Source organism: Onychomys torridus, chromosome 4 (genome assembly GCF_903995425.1).
Source record: "Onychomys torridus chromosome 4, mOncTor1.1, whole genome shotgun sequence".
NCBI classification, from domain to species: Eukaryota; Metazoa; Chordata; class Mammalia; order Rodentia; family Cricetidae; genus Onychomys; species Onychomys torridus.
In genome coordinates, this window is record NC_050446.1 from 135,937,613 (window position 1) to 135,959,087 (window position 21,475).

General features: G+C 52.7%; 1 protein-coding gene and 1 pseudogene across 1 annotated transcript; one reads left to right on the forward strand and one right to left on the reverse strand.

Moving 5' to 3' along the window:
- Positions 1–1,340: 1,340 nt before the first annotated feature.
- Positions 1,341–8,489, reverse strand: Rbbp8nl (RBBP8 N-terminal like). Its single transcript, XM_036184338.1, has 12 exons — positions 8,429–8,489; positions 6,922–6,964; positions 6,015–6,110; positions 5,636–5,748; positions 5,161–5,233; positions 4,882–5,024; positions 4,709–4,791; positions 4,320–4,486; positions 2,642–3,353; positions 2,273–2,399; positions 1,594–1,655; positions 1,341–1,499 (listed from the first exon to the last, which is right to left on the reverse strand). Exons 1-12 carry the CDS (start codon positions 8,487–8,489, stop codon positions 1,341–1,343), a joined length of 1,839 nt encoding a protein of 612 aa, XP_036040231.1.
- Positions 8,490–11,447: 2,958 nt separating this feature from the next.
- On the forward strand, positions 11,448–21,238 carry LOC118581947 (annotated as a pseudogene).
- The last annotated feature ends 237 nt before the right edge of the window (positions 21,239–21,475 follow it).

The following is a 21,475-nucleotide window of genomic DNA, read 5'->3' on the forward strand; positions in this document are numbered from 1 at the left end:
CCTTGCCCAATTCTACCTGGGAGGATAAGGGGGGCTGGCTTGCTCAGTGTGAAAGGTGGAAGGTGACACACTGGGAACCCAGTGGACCACACCCCACTCCATGCGCACACAGCAGGAAGTGCTTGGAAATGACACAGGCGCCCAGGCCTCCACTAGGAGCAAACACAGGCTGCGGTCAGTCTCTTTCTGGCAACAATAGCTTATTGTGGTGGCCCCAGCCCAGCCTGCTGAGCTGTAGCCTGGGCAAACATAGGCCACATGCATATTAGCTTAGGTGTTCAAAGACTCACCATTGTGTATTGGAGCAGGAAGTGTCCTGATTCTCATACCCAGGACCAGGCTGAGATTCCTGCTATCTTATCGGGCAGAGTTGAGCTCAAAGGCACCACCCTGGGCAAACACGTGAGCAACCCTAACACTGAAGAAACACAGGGCCAGCAGATGTGGCTGCCCAAAGGTGTACAAGAGGGTCCAAGGATGCCAGTCCCAAGGAGCTGCTTCCAGAGGGACAGTAATAAATGTCCTCAGTTCCGCTCTCTTTTTTCTCCCCCTTTTTGAGACAGGGGCTCATAGTAGCATAGGCTGTCCTTGAACTTGCTATGTAGTCTAAGATAACAATGTGAATTACACTTCACTGTGGCTGGGTGTGGTGGTGCATGCTTTTAATGCCAGCACTCAGGAGGCAGAGGCAGGACAATCTCTGTGATTTTGAGGTATCTCTGGTCTACAGAGTAAGTTCCAGGCCAATCAGGGCTACATAATGAGACCCTGTCTCAAAACCAAAAACCTAAAATATTGTTTTCTGTGGAAGATGTCAATTTTTTAAGTGTTGGGAATAGAATCCAGGGCCTTGTGCATGCTAGGCAAGCCTTCTACCGCTGAGCTCCATCCTCGGCCCTCTTAGTTCCACTCCTATCCCACTGAAGTGTTTTTTTTGTTTTTTTTTTTTTTGTTTTTTTTTTTGAGACAGGTTTTCTCTGTAGCTCTGGAGCGTGTCCTGGACTAGCTTTGTAGAACAGGCTGGCCTCGAACTCACAGAGCTCCACCTGCCTCTGCCTCCCGAGTGCTGGGATTACAGGTGTGCGCCACCACCGCCCAGCCCCACTGAAGTTTTATGGAGATTTGGTGTTGGTCCTCTTGAGGGAAGGAAGCTAAGGCCCAGGAGTACGGATCTCCAGGAGGTCATTTGGTCAGGATTCACAGAGGCCTTTGCTAGGGAGGCTCAGGGCTTCTGTCAGGCTCTAGCTGGTCCCCAGACACCATTCTCCAGGTGTCTAGGAGAGGTACCTGCCACATACCTTGTCCTATCTGCAGCAGCCCTGTGGTTTTGTATGCCCTCCCTAGGTGTTTCTCTGGCTTTCAGCTTCTAGGAGGTGAGTACCTTTGTCCTGAAGATCTGAGGTCCGCTTCCTCTTCTGCTGTGGACCCTGTTGATGGTCCTCAGCATGTCCTTCTCCTAGCACGCTCGGCTCTGCACTTGCTTCAGAGGTCAGACCCACCTGGGCAGAAGGAGACACACTCAGCGCAAGGAACACCCCCTTTCCTGCCTGGGCATCTGCCAGGGCCACCTTGAATGAGTGGCTGAGGACCCACCTTGGTGTCTGACTCTTCCAGTTGCTCCAACTCTGGCCTCTGTGACCTGACCTTGTTGGGCTCTGAAAGACACAGATGGCATCAGCCAGGCTGATGGGCTTGGGCATGCTGTCCCAGGACAAGGAGACTAACTCTTCAGATGAGGACACACAGGGCCTGGTAACCTGTCCCAGGGCTCTTGCGGGAGATCTGAACCCAGGCTCACCTGCTAGGTACCCTCCTGCTTGGCTCCTACAGCCCTGTGGGTTGGGGCCTCCCTTCCTCAAATGTGAATAGAGCAATGTCTTCTGAACCTCACAGCCTCTATTTACAGCGGGAGAGACTCAGCTGGAGGCCAATAGGCTGCCACTTACCTCCCTTCCCACTGCACCTCCCCACTGCACATCCCTTCCCTCTACACATCCCTTCCCACTGCACCTCCCTTCCCACTGCACCTCCCTTCCCACTGCACATCCCTTCCCTCTACACATCCCTTCCCACTGCACCTCCCTTCCCTCTACACATCCCTTCCCACTGCACCTCCCTTCCCACTGCACATCCCTTCCCTCTACACATCCCTTCCTACTGCACCTCCCTTCCCACTGCACATCCCTTCCCACTGCACCTCCCTTCCCACTGCACCTCCCTTCCCACTGCACCTCCCTTCCTACTGGACTGGTGCTCTGAATGCTGACTTTACCTGTGGTCCCATCAGTGTCAGGACTCTGCAGGTGGGGTGCTGGCCTGGGCCTTCCTCCAGCCTCCTCTGCTGGTCTTCCAGGAGAGGTCAGGCTGGCATGGGTCCCTGGGAGAGGGTGTGAGGTATCCTGGGAGAGGCAAATTAATGCTTTGACACACTCTCTCTCTCTCTCTCTCTCTCTGTGTATGCCCTGAGCCAGCTCCATCTTCAGGCTGTAGTAGGTATTCAGTCCTTTCTGAGTGTGAACAGGGTATCTACACTGCTCTTTGGCACCAACTGGTGGGACAGAGAGAAGGCAGCCCAAGGAAATGTAAATGCCATCCTGCAGTGCAGTGGCATAGAGGATGAGAGCAGGGCTGGGACTCTTACCTTGGGAGTAGAGTGTTCTTCAGGCTCCTGAGCTCTGGTCTGTGTGCTGCCGTCATTGCTGAGAGTATGGGGGCTGTGAATCATGGGTCTGGACAAGGTGGTCGGCTGGGGGCTGGGAGTGTGGACAACTGTGGTGCTGAGAGGCAAAGGTTGGCCAGTGGATTTGGGGATGTCCCGACACCGTCCCCGGTCAGAGAGGTCCAGAGGCTTGTCTGGAGGACAGTCCTGAGTGGTCACATGTATCTCCTCCCTCGGGGGGCTACATTGGCCTGTGGCCTGAGGGTGCCACCCATCAGGCTGGGCCTCTGTGCTCAGAGCTGTCCTGGGGGCCCCACTCTCTGAGTTCTCAGAATCTGAGGCAGCTGGTGGGGAAGGTGGTACATGTTGTGTGGACGGGCCCCTCAACCTGGCCCTGCCTGCCCGTGCTTGTGCTTGCAGCTGCTGCTGGACCAGCAGCAGCTGCAATGCTCCTTCTAGCTGTGGGTCCTGCATGCCCACCAAGGCACCAGGCTCCTCCCATGCCTCTGCCTCTCTAGTCTTCAGGCCCTGGGGCAGGGGGCTGTTGGCAGCTATAGCAGGAGCCAGGGGGCTGCTGTGGGGACTTTGCAGGTGCAGAGACAGGTGGCGATTCAGAAGACAGAGGCGATCAGTCTGAAGGCAGCGCTTCAGGGTCTCATAGGCTATGGCTGATGGCCGGGAGACCCGCAGGAAGCTAGGGGGAAGAGAAGAACGATGATGCTGGCCACTGGCCAGCAGTGACTGGCTAAGTGAGCTCCCAGAGGGAGGACAATAGACACCCCACTTCATGGATGGTCAGGCAAGCCACCTGGGGTCACATGGCCATGGAAGAGGGCAGGTTCTCAGGCCCTAGTTCTGGAGGTCACTGTGTATAGAAGACCCAGAGCCTGGACACTGGGTCCTGTTCCTCCTCCTGTGTCTTAGTTAATTTTAACTGTCAACTTGACACAATGTCACCTGATAAGAGAGTCTCATTTGAGGGACTGCCCAGATCTGGTTGGCTGATGCATGGGAGATTGTTTTGATTATTAATTGATGTAGGAGAGACCAGCCCATGGTGGATGGCACCATCCCCTGGACAAAAGCTCCTAGGCTGTATAAGAAAGCTAACTGAATGTAAGTGTAAGAGCCAGCTAGCAAGCATCCTCCTCCATGCTTCCTGCTGTACATTCTTGGCGGTGAGTTCCCTGATAGAGGTAATGCTGCATAGAACAGCAAGCAGGTCTTCCTTCAGTGATGAATCTTGACCTGTGAACTGAAATAAACCCTTTCCTCCCTTAAGTTGCGTTTGGACAGAGTTTGTTTATCATAGCAACAGGAAGTAAACTAGGCTATCTTGTGGGGGAGCACTAGCTACCTAGGGTATCTGATCATTCTGTCCATCTCCCACAGCCCTATTGGCTCTGCAGGCAGCGAGACTCCGGATTTATATAGGTCTGTCTTCTGAGTGCCCTAGCCAAGGTGTATACAGTGTCCTGCCTCTGCCATAGTCACTCAGGAGATGTGGGAACTGTGAGTCAACCTGGATGTCCAGAAAAGTCAACCCAGGGAACGGTAGGTTTCCTGGAGAGATACTGAGCAGCACTTCCCAGGCTGCTGGTTCTCTACTATGGGGCACCAGCAGAGAGCTGCTCTCATTGGTGGGTAGGTAGGGCCTCACCTGTCCACAGGGAAGCCATGTTCATGTGCTGGGCTGGGTGGGCTGCTTCTGGTGGATGGCGGTGGGGGTGTTCCGTTGGCAGTGCCACAGTCTGGTGGGCAGGCCCGGGAGCCAGGCCGCACCACAGCTACTGTCGAGTGCAGTTGGTTGGCGATGCACTGAGGGCTCTGTACATGGTGGGCAGGTCAGCCTGGCAGGGCACCTCACTCAGGCTGTCCTCCCCCGCCTCCCATGAAGCTTGGTGTCCCTGTCTGGCCTGGGGACAGACCTGATGGCTGTGAAGCTGGCACATAGTACTTGCACATAGCAGGACCATGGCTGCCAGCCCGCTTGCCTGGATGGCAACTGAGTGTTTAGGGGCGGGTAGGGGTCAGGACACATGTCCTCACCATGTCCAAGGCTCGTGGCTCAGGCAGGTTTGCAGCTGGAGAGATTCTGGACACCGGGGATGTCTTGTGACTTGATACCTTATCTGTGGGAGGAAGGATGAGAGAGAGCTAGAGAGATACTGTGGGAACACCCAGGTACCCAATCTCCCAGCCACCCCACTAACACTGTGGACCTGTACCTGGCTGTTCTTCCTCAGCTTCCTCCAGGACTCCTGGGGGGTTCTCGGTGGCACCCTTCCGGTTACCGGGTGAGGGAAGAGGCATGGGTGATGGGGGCTCTGAGGTGCCCTCCCAGGCCTGGGGTGCAGCCTTGTCTCTGGAGAGGACACAAGGCTGACAATGAGGATACAGAAGCTGGAGCACCCAGGGAAGCCAGGCCACGCTGTGGGGCAGGAATCTAGGAAGACATAGGCCTACTGAGCGGGTGTCTGGGCCTGTGCTGTCCCACTCACCCCAAACTCTGAAGCCTCTTCACTTCTTCCTTCAGGAGCTTATTTTCTTCCCTCAGCCCATTCATCTCATTGGCTGTAAAGAGTGCTTGTGATTAGTGAGGTCATGGAGGATGGAGACAAGTGGCTCCCAAGTACCAGGGAAGCCTTCCTTGTCCTGCTCTAGCCTGGCACATAGCAAGAGGGAATATAATAATACTGGCTGTAGGAGTGGACTGTGGGATGGTGTTGAGTAAACCTCTGCCTGAGGTTTGCAGAAGGGTGAAGCTGGCACTCCAGCTTGTTCCTAGGGCTCCCCCAGGAAGGTCAGGAGAGTGGGGTTGCCCTGGCCCAGGAACTGATGTGAGAAGAGACACGGGTCACTGGGGGCCTCATCCCATGTGTCTGGGAACCAGAGTGGGCCATGTCTCCTCCTTTCCCTGTGGCTCTGTGTGGGCTGGCCAGGCTCTGGGGTCCCTGGCCTGTGGGTGCGGCTCACTGAGGATGCAGAGATGCTGTAGGCTCTGCAGGTGTGCACTTTCCAGTTCCAGCTGCTTCTTTCTGGCCAGCTCCTGGGTGACCATGCAGCGATCGCACAAGCCAGCCCGCAGCCTGGGGACAGGAGAAGTCATACTGAGGCTGACATTTGGCTCCTTCTGCCCCGTTCCAGGACATGTCCTGCTTTTCCCAACTGTGTTCCATGGTCCCCCAGGCCTGTCTCCTGCTGAGGGCTTAGCAACCCATGTGCAATTAAGTTTGGGAAGGAATTTTGGAAAGAAGGTTCTCTTAAGGTCCTGCAGATCCCTACTTTGGAGACATCTGACTGGGCTGGTTTGTGCTAAAGCCTCCCAGATTGGCTCTGGGAGGAGCCACCTCACCTGTTCTCCAGCACCCTCAGGTTCTCCTTCAGGGCCTTCTGCTGCTCCCGGAGCTGGTGGTTCTTGGCAAAGAGCTCCTCTACTCTCTGTGCATCCCTGTGTGGCAAACAGTTAAGGTGGGCTGCTGGTCTTGATGCCCAGCATAGCCTGGGTTTGGGTGGATTGTCCCTGGCAGCTCCCTGTGGGAACCTGTCCTGAAGTGTGGCCCTTCAGAGGAGGCTCAGTTCCGTACTCCCAGATAGAACTGTTCTCACGGTCTATTTTGTCTTCATGTTACCTTAGCTATGGCACATATGGACCCTGGTCTAGTCTGTTGTTTCTCATTGTTTCTCTGTGGGTCACAACTCCTTGAAGGGGGAGAAGGTCAAACAATCCTTTTACAAAGGTCATCTAAGACCATAGGAAAACACAAATATTTACATTATGGCCCGTAATAGTAGCAAAATTACAGTTGTGAAGTAGCAATGAAAATAATTTTATGGTTGGGTGTCACTACAACATGTGGAACTGTATTAAAGGACCACAGCTTTAGGAAGGTTGAGAACCACTGGCTTAGTCAGAGATGGGACACAGGAAGGTGACCTGCAGGCCAACCACCAGCAATTGAGGCTGTGCATTGGACCTCACAAGTACTGTCACTGGTGCTCTGGTCTCCTTGGGTCTCCACGTGGAGGGCCACACTAGACCCCTTGGGGCCAGCATGTCCATGGTCCAGTCCTGGCTCTACCACGTAAGTAGTATGCCACCTTGGCCAAGAGACTCCCTGCCCCCTCTCTGCCATGCTGTTTCCCTTCTTCATTTGGGATTCTGGGTGCTGCCATCCTGGGACCTTGGGGGCAGTGTGGGTGGCCATCGCCTGTGAGAACAGCCACCCTCCTGATCTGATGGCTCGGCCAGGCGGACTCACCGGCACCTCTCAGAGTTCAGTTCTAGAAGCTTGTTCTGCAGGCCTGGCAGAGAGGATAGAAAAGGTGCAGGTTAGGCCCGGCCCAGCTGCTTCCTCACAACACTGGCTAGGCTAAGGCATGACGTGGAAACTCCTGCCCTGGTTGTCACGTGGGATCCTCTCCAGACTCCTGCTATCTGCCTTGGAAGGGTTTGGGGAGGACACCCCATCTGCACCCGCTGCCCAGATGCTCTGGTTTCCTGAACTGAGGCCTGGCACTGATTAGAGGTTGACAGAGACCCTGGTCCTGTAAGTGGCTGGCCATCTGATAGGAGCAGAGCATCCAAGAGTGGCTAATTTTTTGGGGGGTGGGTAGTGCCAGTGTTAGGGAAGGGAAGCTAGATATATCCCTAACTTCTGGACCTTCCAGTGCCTACTGGGTGCAGAGAATGGAATGGGAAGACCCGGCACCTGTCTTTCTCTTCTACTTAGGTTCTATTCAGTCTTCAAATCACATGATCTTAGGGTGGGGCCAGCATCTACCTTCTCAGCAGCTGCAGGTTCTTTACCCCTGGGGCTCAGCAGCGTCTGCCCCACCCTGAGTTCCTATGTATCCAACCAAATCCCTTAGGTGTCATGAGGGTTGTCTGCCAGCCCAAACCAATTGCCTAAAAAGGGTCCAGTCCTCTTTAGGGAGTGGCCTGGTCTCCTCTTGGTCAGCGATGATGCCTCACCTCTCAAGATGAAATCCTATTAACCCTAGCTTGTATCCCCATTCACATCTGGCCAGGTATCTCTTCTGTTGCTTCTGGGACATTTCCCCTAACACTAGATGTGCAATCAGCAGGCTTTCAGAACAAGTTTTCACTGACACACCTCCTTGGGATCCAGTGAGGCTGATCCCAGCCTGGGTAGGCCTAGGGATTCCCAGAAGGGCAGACTGGCTTCTTCCCTGAGGCTCAGGGGAGTGTCTGGCTTCCTTGACCTTCAAATGGCCCTTTCTGGAAGGCCTCCAAGGACTGAATTGGAATTACAAGGAGGTGGGCTGAGGGTGCCCTGACCAGCAGGGAACTTAGCAGGGCCTGGAGGGGAGAGGGAGGCATCTGTTCAGTGCTGGAGACACTTCATATGACCCTAGGATCCTCTAGAGTGGGTCCCTCTCCCTCTGGGTGAGGGCCATTGTGCTAGAGCTGCCAGCCCTCTGAGAGGAATAGCAGGGACATGCTTGGGGGCTGCATGCAGCTGTGGTCATGAGGTGTTGATGATGATCCCTGAATATGCCCCTCTCCTGGCCCACACCATGGGGTGTGGTCTGAAAACATTCTGGATGAGGAAGTGCTCTGAGCCAAGTCTGGGCCCAGGCTGGTCATCTGAACACTGAGCATGCAGCTTGTGTCCTTGGGTCAGGATTCTGTTCTCCAGACAGACTTACTGAGTACCAGAGGGGTTCCTTGGAAGTTCCCCAACCTTCACAGACGCCCCCCCCATCTTCCTGTGAGCACAATGGAGCCTTCTACTAGCCACTCACCCAGGACCTCCTTCTCATGGGCCTCCTTCAGTCTGTTCAGTGACTCCATGAAGCTGTCCATGGCTCCTTGTGCGCTGGTGATTCTGCACTAGCTATGAGGAGGCCTGTGACCTCTGCTGCCCTTATGGGTCCAGCCTGTAGAGAGGGGAGTGGGGAGAGGGTTGATTTAAGTAGGGCTGTGGGCTGACAAGTAGGTGAACTTCCCATGTGTGGGGCAAATCTGCTCACTGTGAGAGGCTGCCCAGGGGAGGGGTAGAGAGTGAATGGCTAAAGGTTGGAGTGTGGAGGATGAAATGGTTAATAGTAGAATCTGCATGGGTCAGAGCACTAAGTAGACTGACTTCTGGGGGCTGGGCTAGGAGTGGGGGGAAGGGGTGGTGGCTGTTGTGTCATACAGTGGCTGTGGTGGCCACAGGAACTCACTGAGCACAGACAGCTATGGTGTGGGGACAGAAACCAGTAAGAAGGTGGGCTCCCAAACTGTTTACAGACCCACCGGGGCTCCGACTCCTCACAGCAGGCTACAGTGGTGGAAATGACAGTTGGTGGCTCTGTTTTTAGGTGAGGAATATGGGAATGAAGAACTGGTAGGTCCCTCAATTAGGGACTAGGAGCTGAGGCTCATCTCAAGGAGGGATGTCCTTGTGGCTTAGCTAACTACCCCAACACTGAGTGCCAGAGGCTGAGGGTCCCCGTCCCAGGTCACATGACTCTAGCTGCCTTTTTTCCTCCTTGAATTCAATACAGGTATCACTTCTACCATAACCACCGAATCCTCAAGACATCTCCAGGAACTTCTCTCCCAGTCGGGGAACCGGGGTTCAAACAGGTCTGGCCCCACCTCTTTCATGGGGGGAGGTAGATTTGAAGACAGACCTTGCTTATTCAGCTAGTGTGAGCTTGGGATGTTTTCCAGAGGGCCAGTATGCTCAGCTGTGTAGGTCTTACCTTGCTAAAGGCCAGGAGGTGGGACCGGCTGGCTGGGACAAACAGGGCTAGGAAGGGGCTGAGCCAGCACCTGTAATTCCACACAGACTTGCCCAGCCGGTGCCTCTCCCCAGGCCCCTAGCGCCTGCTTTATGGGCTGGGCCAACACCTGTAGAGGAGCAGTCCAAGGGATCCTGAGGTGCCTGTAGGCTTGGGCGAGGCCTATATAGGCTCTGGGGCCATATGCTGTTGCCTTTCTTCATTCTAGCCTATCACACACACACCACTTGGCTGTTACTCTCAAGGTTCCCTCCTCAAGGTCAGTTGTGAATTCTCTGCTATACACTGGTTTAGTTCCCTCAGACCTACATGGTGCATCCTGTCCAGGCACCCAGGGCCATGACAAGACCAAGCAAGGTTATCCTGATCCAAGGTAACATTGTTATAGGGATGACATGACTTCCCTGGTAGTCAGATGGCAGAAACACATATGACTGAGATAAAGCGGAAGTCAGTTTCCTGGGCCCCTGTCATGCCTAGGGTGTCCTTGTGTCCAGCTCCTACCATTCTGGAGTTTTGGGGTCTGGGCAGGGAAAAGGAAATGGAGGGTAGTAGTCGCCTGGGTGCATTCTTTAAGCCTTGGCATTTTGGTGTAGAAATGGGTGACCATGGGTAGAATGAACCTGGCTTTTAAAAATACACAAGCCCATGCCCAGAAGCCTTGTGCCACAGATCTGCAGAGTGGTTGTCCCCAGTAGGCCTGCTCTGTGAGTCTAGGCTTGCTAAAGGTGGCTAGCAGCTTGGGAATACAGGGCACTCTGTGGGTGGGAGTGGGTCTTTTCAGAGGCCAAGGCTGTAGGGAGTGAGAAGTGAGAAGCTGTGAAGTGAGAAGAAGCCTGCAAGAGTAATAGACTTGATGCAGTCTTCAACCTACAAGAGGGGTACCCAGAAGCATGTGAGGGTGCTTTGGGGCTGCTAAACACAGAGTAGGGGTAGGCAGAGACCTGAAGCCTAACCCTGATCCCTAGGGTCTCTAGACAGGGCCCTCACTCTTGACATCCAGGCTGGAAGGTCTGTGTAGGCACTGAATCCTTGGGAAGCACCTGGTAGAGGGGCAAGGCTGCTCATCAGCCTCAGCTCCATCTTTTGTTGCTGCCTGGGCAGTTGAGGAGGCAGGTACAAAATTGGGAGCAGCTGCCACCTACACAGACATTACGCACCTTCAGGCTTACTCTGCCTCCCTTTGTCTGTGAAGATACAGGGACAGAGGTGGGGGTGTGCTCAGAATCAAAGCTGGCAGGAGGCTGGATGTGAGATACAGCTTCTACATGGACATGTTCAGTGCTACTCAAACCAGCTCAGTACAGCTCACGGGAACCAAACAGAGCATGTCCCTAAACTGGAACCTTTCCCCTGTCTGAGCCTAGGAAAGCACTCTACGGTGAAGAAGCCTGAGGGACAGCAGAAGCTTTCTATTCATGTTCTCACCAGGAGGCATACTCTAAGCTCTGCCTGCCTCCCAGGAAGCCAACTGAAACCTCAGGTTCCCATCCTCTGCCCTCCCACCCCCAGTCCCTCACTTGCTCCAAAAATCTCTGCCTGCTTCATGGGATCGCTACTTATCTCAAGAGCCCCTATCCACACCTTTAGGTCCCCATTTACCTTCTAGGGCACCTATATTCTCTGTGGGGGCCTCCACTACCCCGAGGGAGCTCCCAGGAGTCATACTTGAACTTTAGACCCCCCCCTGCTCTATGGGGCCCTACCTGTTCTGTAGAGCCCTCACCTGCTTCTCAGGGTCCCCACCTGCTCTTCAGGCTCACCTGCTTCCTAGGAGCCTCAGTTGAACCTCAGACCTTTCATCTGCATGGCACAGCTCCCCAGACTGCCCTCTGAGAAGAGGCAGGGGCTTTAAAACCATTGCCAATCACAGCAGGCCAGCAGGCTGGTGTTCCAGAGTAGAGCCACTACCCTAGCCTAGAGTGCTAGCCTGGGCTTTGCATATGGTTCTTGTCCTTCCTATGTATAGCTTTGGGTAAGTTGCTTTATCCTCTGAGCACCTGTTTCCTCATTTGGGGGTGATGACGCACCCATGTCCTGTATCCAGTTTCTGTAAGACTCCCACCATGTGCTAGGCAAAAGGCATGTGACGACACATATTCTGTGCATGACAGAAGGAACCCTGAGCCCCTTATCTCCCTCATGTACAGCCCCCAGGGGGCTAACAGTGCCCTCTATCCATGTGACAGGACTGAGTCTCACAAACAAAAAGACCTTTTGTAGGAGGACAAATCCCTCCCTGTGTTCAGAGCAGAGGCCTGCTGTCAATGGCGGCCACAAAATGCTCTAGTCCATGGGTTTTGGTGGCCATTCCCAGGGAAAGTGCCATCCAGTCCCTACAGGTGAGGGCTCATGGACCCAGCTGTAACTCCCAATAAGACCAGGTGCCATCTCTGAGGTAGCTGGAGCCCCTGGACTCCTGTCACTGGTGGGTGATGGCAGCTGGCTTCTTTCCCTTTCTAGAGTGCGAAATCAGAGGAGACAACAGTATTCACCCTGTCTGGCTGTCCTTAATGCCTGGCCCCCTTTCTTTTAGAAGGCCCTCAAGGGAAGAGAACTCTTCAGCAGACCCTCAGTGTGTTTCAGATGAGCTTTTGATCAACCCATCTGATGTCCACCTACGCACACAAAGCAGCAGTGGCCGCAATGGTAGTAATGACAGCAGATGCCACTGTACACAGCACAGACACCCTGAACCTCATGAGGATTTTCTGGCTCAGGGATGTTAACATCCTCCCAGCACTTTGCCGAGAAAGCCAAGCTGTCTTGGCCTGCTATCTCCCTTGATGGGCCGCTCCAGGCCAAGAACACCACCAGGATGTGACTGGAGTCCATTTGGCCTTGGAGGAAGTACTGAGTATCCCATGCTATGAATCAGCCTCCAAGGCATGGAGCCAGCAAAAGGCGAGGAGGCAGAGGCTGGATTTGAACCAGAGTCCAGCTGCTTCCGTCTCCTCTCATTCTCTGTGTGGGAGACTGCAGTGATGGGCAAAGCATCTTCCACAGTGGCTTTAGCCAAACTGCTTGTCTGGCTGTGTCTTGGTTTTCCCATTCAAAAATCTGGTGGTGGTGACTGGGGAGACAAGAGGAGCCTGATATGTGATGGGGCTTCCGTGCCTGATCGGGGGCCAGGAAGGGAACAGAGTGCTTCTAGCCCCATGTGTTCCCACATGTTCTTCATAGTCAATCATGGCAGCTCTTATTCTACAGAGATTTGAAATTCAGAGATGTTATCTATCTACAGTCATCAGCTCACAAGAGATATAGCCTAGACACAAACAGGCCTCTTGGCAACCTCTTGGGTCAGTCTGGGTGGCAGGCTGAATGTAGAGAGGTTTCCTTGGGAGGGTGGCTTCTGATATCTTTCTGACACATAAACCCCCATAGAAAGGAAGCCACCACAGACAGATAGAGCAGCACCTTCAGTTGGAGAAACCTACATCTATGTACACATGCCAAAAGTAAAATGCCTTTGCACAACTTCAGCCCATCCCCTGCTGCACATACAACCCTTACACGGGGCTAGGGATGGCTGTGTACACACAGGCAGGTGGACACAGACATTTGCATGTCTCATGCTTGTGTGCACACTGGCTGCCTGGGCGTAAGTAAAAGAATAAGGCAGCTTTGCAGCTCAGGTAACAGAGGGACCTGCAACCTGACTCCAACCTCCCAGGCCTGGGGGCAGGAGACTAGGGATTGATCCTACTGTCTCCCAATGCCTGCTACAGTACTGCAGCTACTGACCCAACCTCAGGGCCTGGCAATGTCCCCCTGCCAAGCTCAGAGCTACAGGTGGCTGGACCTGACACTGTGCTCCCCTCATTCCCATGGCTGCAGTCTTCAGGCCCATGAAGAGCTAGGCAGTGAGAGGTCCAGGACACGGTGCCTATTAGGAATAAGACACCCAGCCTGTTCCTAGGCCCTGGAACCCCTCTGCAGAGTTCGGGGCCACAGTGCCATGCCAGGCTTTGCTCTTGCTGCACCCAAACCTCTGCCCAGGAAACCCTTGACCCCTCTCCTCCTTGCTTGGTCCCCAGGACCAGGCATCAGGTAGTTCTCCATACCTCCCACAGGTGAAGGCAGGCCAGCCTGCCTGTCCCTGCCTCCCGCCTCCCAGGCCTGCTTCCTGCCTTCTGCCTCCCGGGCCTCCTGCTCTGAAGTCTGAGCTGGGTCTCCAGCCCCCATGTTGAGCACTCCAACAACTCCAGTCCACCCAGCTTCTAGAAGGGCCCTGCCTGCTGTAGCCCTGTACTCACATGGCCACTGGGCCAGCCTGGGACCTCCGGGGCCTCGGTCCTGAGTGATCCCCTTCTGGGAGAGATAGGAGCAAGCAGTATGAACTTGCAAGACAGAATTTTGACCAAACCCGCCTGACAGGTTTCAGATTCTCCCAGCCGGGAGCAGCTAGGAGGCAGGGACTGCCCAAAGCCGCCTGACTGGTCTGGCCATCTCAGGGAGAGTTGAAGAACCGGCTGGCCATGTGCATAGAGTTGGATTGTTTCCCCATAATCCGAGCTGCCTGGGTGCCTTAGCTTGACCATCACAAGGAGCATCCTGTGGGGCCTTGGACAGGAGCACTGGCTAGCCTAGGGGCACAGCCAGGGTGTGTGGGCAGTTATGAAGGAAGAAGAGGTGCTGTTGGCCTTGACACTTAGATGTTTAAAAGACCATCATGCTGCCTACATTCAACGTCCATGGGCTGACCTTGGGCAGGTGGAGTTTTCTGGTCTGACCTTGGTTTCCTGGTCTGTGGCCAGGATGACCATGGGTAGGAGAAGTTCCTTTGTCCTGACTTGGTTTCTTGGTCTGTGGCTTATGGATAAAAAACCCAGGACCTATGGCTCTGGAGACTACTATTCAGAGAGACCTCACTAGGTTGGGTACTTTCCAGTACCCACTATGCCCTCGCTGAGACAGACAGCTGGCTTCTGCTTGTGGTAGAGGTGGGCAGGGGCTAAGCCTCAAGTCTGTGGATGTCCCAAGTGGGTGGGCATCTCTGGGTTTCAGGCTGGATACCCCAGCCAGGTGGAATCCTGGGGTTGGCAAATGGGGCAGGGAACTGGCTTAGTATAAGGTAGCTCGACTCGGGGTAGGAGAGGGGCCAGGCTCTGATGTCATGCCATTTCCTTTCTAGACAGTGACATCACAGCTGCACTCTTGCAGAAGACAGTGTCCTCTGAGGCCCTGGATGCCCACATTACGTCCCCTTCTCTCTTGCTCACTTGTCCATCACCATTCCTTACTTCAGCTTGTCTGCCCAGATGCAGGGGACCCCCTGTTCACAGGCCACAGAAGGTGGCAGTGAGGGTCCATCAGAGCAACCGCATTCATTGGAGAGGAAGAAGTCCTAGGTCTTGAAGGATAGAAGACTTCTTGCTACTGGCAGCTGGCCCTGGGCATGGGGCAAGGATGAACTGTCTCTACCCGCAAGATGACCTTTTCTAGGCTCCAAGAAGGGGAAAAATCTAGGCTACAGAGCTGTAGACACCATCTCTCTACCTGCCGACTGGGCCCTTGTGAGCCGTGTCTGTCTGCTCAGTATGTGTATATCTGTTTGCATGTGCACCACAGGAGGGAGTGGGCATGGTCTCTGTGGGCTCAGTTTGATGCCTGGAGAAAGGAGACTTGTGTGTATGTGGATGGCTGCTTTGCTTGCTTTAGGCTAAGGTCTGAAGTGCCCCTCAACTCATATTTGACACCTTAACCCTAAGGCTGAGGTACTGGGAGACTTGGACAGCAATCAGGACATATGGGTGGAGCCCCATGAAGAGCAGCAGTGCTCCTACAGAGATCAGAGAGCTCCAGCTCCCGTGGCCAGATGAGATAGAGAGGTTGTCAACAGATCTGCCCTTGGATTTCCAGCATCCAGGACCATAAGAGGTACATTTTTGCTTTCTGTCAGCCCCAGCCTAAGGCATCTTGTACAGCAGCCTATGGCTAAGCCAGATCTGGTGCTCAAGTATCGGCATCTGAAAGTGGCTGATTGCAGTCCCTCAGCTTGTGCATGTTCAACAGGCATCTGCATGTGTGCTATGCATGTGGGCTTGTTCTTGTATGTGAGGCAGGGTCTACAGGCTAGAGGCTGGATGTGTATGTCTTGAGGCTTTGTGTGCATGTCTAGGGGACTGTATATACATTCCAGGGAGCTGTGTGTATGCGCCTGGAGATTGTGTGTACATATCTGGGGCTGTGTATGCATGCCTGGAGGTTGTATGTACATGTTTGGAGGCTGTGTGTGTACATATTGGGACTGCATAGTGCATGCTTGGGGATGTGTGTACATGCCTGGAGGTTGTGTGTACATGTCTGGGGGTTGTGTATACACATCTGGTGGGTTCTCTGTAGGGAGGAAGAATCATATACTTCATACCAGCAATGTAGGTTTATGTCTGGACCAGAGCTGGAGTCTGGACACTGCAATTCTGTCCTGTTCCTCTGTCCCCAGCTCCTGCCCCACCCAGGTCACAAGCTCTCTTGGCCAGGGACCTATCTAGTATAGTATGCTTCCTAGGCAGCTCAGAAGGAGCCCTGAGCTAAAGCTTTTGCCTGGGTCTGCCTCGGTAGGTGCTCAGGAGTAGGACCCTTCCTGCTTGGGCCTGGCTGGCTGGACAGGGAAATGGCGCTAACAGAACGGTGTTAGTAACTGAACAGAGGCTGTTTTCTCAGAGGTCCACACACACATGGGCCCTGCAGCCCAGCAGCCAGGCTGATGTCCCAGAAGCTATATTTATAATCACCCCCACTGGACCAGCTGGCAAATAAACAAAAAAACCAAACTCTGAGATGGAAAACTTGCCAACCCAGAGGCAGGGCTCTGATGTCTACACCTCCGCTCCATGTGGGTAAATGCAGCATAGGCAGTAGAAATCAGGATTTCCACTGACAAGCAGCCCAGGAGCTGGCTCCTTGGGTGATGAACTGTCAATTTCTTGGTTGTGGTTGTGTGTGGAGGACTCATTTGGGAATATTCATCCTGTACATTAAAAACCATCAGCTTATTTTTATGCAGCTCTGCCTCATTATGGCTGATTTCTTTTAATGGTGCTGGGGATAGAACTCAGGGCCTAAAACATACTGGTCCACCACTGAGCTACATTCCCAGCTCTTTAAACTTTAGAAAAAATAGGAGGGGCTGGGAGTCTATAGCTCAGTAGGTAGAGTGCTTGCCTCTCGTGAATGAAGCCCTAGGCTTGATGCCCAGCACTACATAAGCCAAGTGTGTGTGTGTGTGTGTGGGGGGGGGGGAATACATGCTTCTGTGAGTTTGAGGCCAGCCTGGGCTATGTAAGATCATGTCTCAAAATAATTTCTTTTTTTAAAAATTTGAGACAGAATGTCTCTGTGTAGCTCAGGCTGGTCTTGAACTTTCTGACTTCCATTGCCTACCTCCCAAGCAGCTAGGATCATAGGTCTATTGTCAGGCCTAAGCTGGTCTTCTCTCCTCTCCTCCCTTCTTTATTTTTCCCTCCATCCCTCCCTCTGTCTCTCTTTCCTTCCCCATCTCTTCCTTCCTTTCCTCCTTTTCTTTCTTTTTTGAGATGGGACACAGCTATGTGGTCCAAGTTGGTCTTTAACTCCTAGAATCGAGTGATCTTCTTCTCTCAGGCTCCTAAGGAGCCATGACTGCAGGTGTACACCACTATACTCACCAATAAAATTGGGCTTTATGAAATTAGTAAAAATTAGGCTGATGTAGCTCAGTTGGTTGAGTGCTTGCCTAGCATGCATGAAGCCCTGGGTTTGATCCTCAGCACTGCATAGACTGGGTGTGGTGGATCATGTCTGTAATCTCACTTCTTAGGAGGTAGAGGCAGGAGGACCAGAAATTCAAGGTCATTCTTGGCTATATAGAAAGTTTGAGACCAGCCTAGGACACATGAAACTCTGTCTCAAACAAATTATAATGCTAAATTTTAGAGTCGTGGGTCATAGTAAAACAGCTAGGAAAGTACAGTCTCCTCCCCATCCCCCAGTACAGCCTCCTCCATAGCAGACTTCCTCCTCCATTGGTCCATTGTCACACCTGAGCCAACATCAACTTACTGAGATATTGTTAGTAACTAGGGATGGTACTTAGGGACATGACATGGGACTGTAAGAATATGTTCAGGTGCTGTCTTAGTCAGGGTTTCTATTACTGTGAAGAGACACCATGACCATGGCAACTTTTTTTTTTTTTTTCAAGACAGGGTTTCTCTGTGTAGTTTTGGTGCCTGTCTTGGATCATGCTCTGTAGACCAGGCTGGCCTCGAACTCACAGAGATCCACCTGCCTCTGCCTCTTGAGTGCTGGGATTAAAGGTGTGCACCACCGCTGCCCGGCGACCACAGCAACTCTTACAAAGAAAACATTTAACTGAGGTGGTTGCTTACAGTTCAGAGGTTCAGTTCATTATCATCATGGCGATATCACCCTGGGAGCATGGTGGTGTGCAGTCAGGCTATATCTTGATCAGAAGGCAACAGGAACTGCACTGTGACACTGGGAGTAGCTTGAATATAGGAAACCTCAAAGCCTGCCCCCACTGATACCTTTCCTCCAACAAGATCATACCCACTCCAACAAAGCCACACCTCCTAATAGTGCCACTCCCTAAGAGCTTATGGGGGCCAATTACATTCATACTCCACCTACTGGCGGCATCTACCTGGATCCTAACACTACCAAGGGATCTTTGATCCTTCTCCTATGGTCAAGGTTGGATGGTGAACATATGTTGGAGGACATTGACATGGTGTCCTCTGTATTAAGGGCCTCTGTTTCACCACTTTACTGCAGTGATCGCCACTGCGACAGTGATGCTAACATATGTCTGTCTAGTCTTGCTGGAGGCCAAGTGCTTTTCCTGCATTTACCTTTTCACTCCTCTCTGATTGACAGGTGGGGAAACTGAGGCCAGGGAAGTGAAGTGCCTTACCCAAGGACCCTCCCTTGTGAGAGGGGGACCTGGAAGGAAGGGTGAGACTGAAGTATCCCACAGTTCACATGCTGCAAGGTGGGGCCAGGCCTCGGGAGACACTTCTGCTTTTATTGCTCTCGTACTGGCTGGCCTTTTTTTCAACTTGCTCCACATTCCTGTGGATCTAAGTCTGCCTAGAGCTGCTGGTCTGGGGTCCACCAGAGGCTGTGGAGATGGAGCAGATGGTGGGGGCAGTTCTTTAGCCTCTGAGTGTGTGAGAGTAGACACTTGTTTCAGAAAGCCATGGAGCTGCTAGGTGTACTACTACCAGACCCCCTTCCTCTTTTTAGTGACCCAGAACTGCTTAAGGCTCAGCTCCTCTTTGGCACCACCCTTCAAAGCAGAGGCCATTTGATGTCCATCCCAGATCTGGTGCATGTTGGCTATATGGCTGATGAGGACTCCAGCACTATGGCTGTCTTAGTCAGGGTTTCTACTGCTGCATCAAAAACACCATGACCAAAAAACAAGTTGGGGAGGAAAGGGTTATTTTGGTTTACAGTTCCATATCACTGTTCATCATCAAAGGAAGTCAGGACAGGAACTCAAACAGGACAGGAACCTGGAGGCAAGAGTTGATGCAGAGGCCATGGAGGGGCGCTGCTTAACTGGCTGGCTTTACATGGCTGCTTGGTCTGCTTTCTTATAGACTCAAGGACCACCAGCCCAGGGATGGCACCTCCCACAATGGGCTGGGCCCTCCCCCATCAATAACTAATTAAGAAAATGCCTTACAGCTGGATCTTATGGAAGCAATTTCTCAATTGAGACTCCCTCTTCTCAGATAACACGAGTTTGTGTGTCAAGTTGACACAAGACCAGCCAGCACAATGCCTTGTTCAGTTGCCAACAGGAGCCCCTCCTGCACCTGCGTGCAGCCAGAACCCTGTCCTAGTGCCCAGGCTGCTGGAAGCCCCATCAGTCCTTTCACCCTTCCAGGGTGACCTTGAGCAAAGCCTAAAGCCTGTCCTGAGCTTGAAGATGGAGGTGATGTCAACACAGGATAAGAGCCTGCAGAAAGCGTTCTCAGAAGGGGGTTGGTCCCAGAGGCCTCAGTCAGGTCCTCACTGCCTTGGGGGGAAAGTTGACCTCATGATGAGTCAGGGGTCAGGGTCTTTGGCCTTAGGAAGGGTGCACAGGAATCCTTAACCCACATCCTTTTACTTCTTGTCCCCTTTCCATATTCCAGGCATACTGGAGCCAAAGAAGTTGGCCTCTGGAGACTCCATGGTACCTCCTATCTACTGGAAAGGAGCAGAGTATGGCCTCTTAGGGCCTCTTCCAGAGTTTCTCCTTTGTCCACCCAAATCTGGGCAAGCTCTAGACACCTAAAGTCTATCTACTCATCTGCCCATGTCCAGGGGATGACTAGGTCCTGGGGTCCAATGTTGGACAGTGTTGGGAACAAAGCGTTGGTCCTGACAGAGCATGAGGTCTGGCTATGCTGCATATGCAGTGTGTGTGGGTGTGTGCACACCCGTTCCCCACTTACCCTTTGCATATACTTCATGTGCATACATACCCTTAATCCCTGTGTGTTCATATCATGTCCACAGTCCTAGTTAGTTTAAACTGTCAATGACACAGTCTAGAGTCAACTGAGAAGGGAGCCTCAGCTGGGAGATTGCCTAGATCAGATTAGCCTGTGAGGGACTGTCTTGATGGTTAATTGATATAGGAAACCCCAGCTTATTGTAGGTGTCACGATTAACTGGGAAGGTGGTCCTGGGCTGTATAAATGGAGCTAGCATGAGCATGTGAGCGAGATAGCAAGCAACATCCTTCCATGGTTTCTGCTTCAAGTTCTTGCCCTGACTTTCCTTAAAGATGGACTGTGATATGGAGGTGTAAACTAAATAAGCCCTTTCTTCACTCAACACAAAGGAAACTGGAACATATTCACAGTTACCCATGTGCACACACACATATTCCCTTACCCCTGGGGGTGTGGTGAGAGGAGCTACTGGGTAAACAAGGGAGCCCCCACCCCACAAATCAGGGCGGCTGTGTGTGAGGTTGACCCTCACTGTATTCCCCTTTCCTTGTTTTCTTTCTTATTAATTAATTAATTAATTAATTAATTAACAGTGCTCTTCCAGAGTACCTGGTTTCAAATCTCAGTAATCACATGATGGCTCACAACCATCTGTAATTCCAGTCTCTTGGAGATTACCAGGCATACATGTGGTGTACAAACACACACTACATTATAGCCATATACATTAAGGAGATAAATGAATAAATAATAAAACTTTATTACAAAATAGATTTCTGGACCTGGCTGAGCAGGAGGTGCCATCCTGGGTGTTGACATTCAACATAACAAGGACCAAAAGGCTCGGCGCAAGGAGCCCAGGAGCCAGGACCTGGGACTGCTAGTCAAGCCGTACAGGTTTCTAGCCAGACAAACAAATTCTACCTCCAATCAGGTTGTGCTGAAAAGGTTATTTATGAGTCGCACTAACTGGCCACCTCTGTCCCTGTTATGGATGATCCAAAAGATGAAGCTTCCTGGTCGAGAGAACAAGACAGCTGTGGTTGTGGGGATGGTCACAGATGATGTGTGGATTTTCAAAGTGCCCAAACTGAAGGTGTGTGCACTGTGGGTGAGCAGCTGGGCCTGAAGTCGCATCCTCAAGGTTGGGGGTAAGATCCTCACCTTCGACCAGCTGGCCCTAGAGTCTCCCAAGGGCTGTGGTACAGTGCTCCTGTCTGGTCCTCTGAAGGGGCAAGAGTTGTACTGGCATTTTGGCAAGGCCCCAGGAACCCCACACAGTCATACCAAACCCTATGATCTCTCCAAGGGCTGGAAGTTCGAACATGCCAGAGGCAGAAGAGCTAGCCATGGCTACAAAAACTAACCCTGGATCTTACTGTTATTAAAAAAAGAAGAAGGAAAAAAATTTGGTTACAGAGACAAATGAACCAAGTTCGTGGGACCAACGAACTTTAGACCGACGAACTTTAGACAGACCTGCATGGGACTGGACGAGGCCCTCTGCACATGGGAGACAGTTGTATAGCTGGGTCTGTTTGAGGGGCCCCAGGCAGTGGGATCAGGATCTGTCCCTGGTGCACGAGCTGGCTTTCTGGAGCCC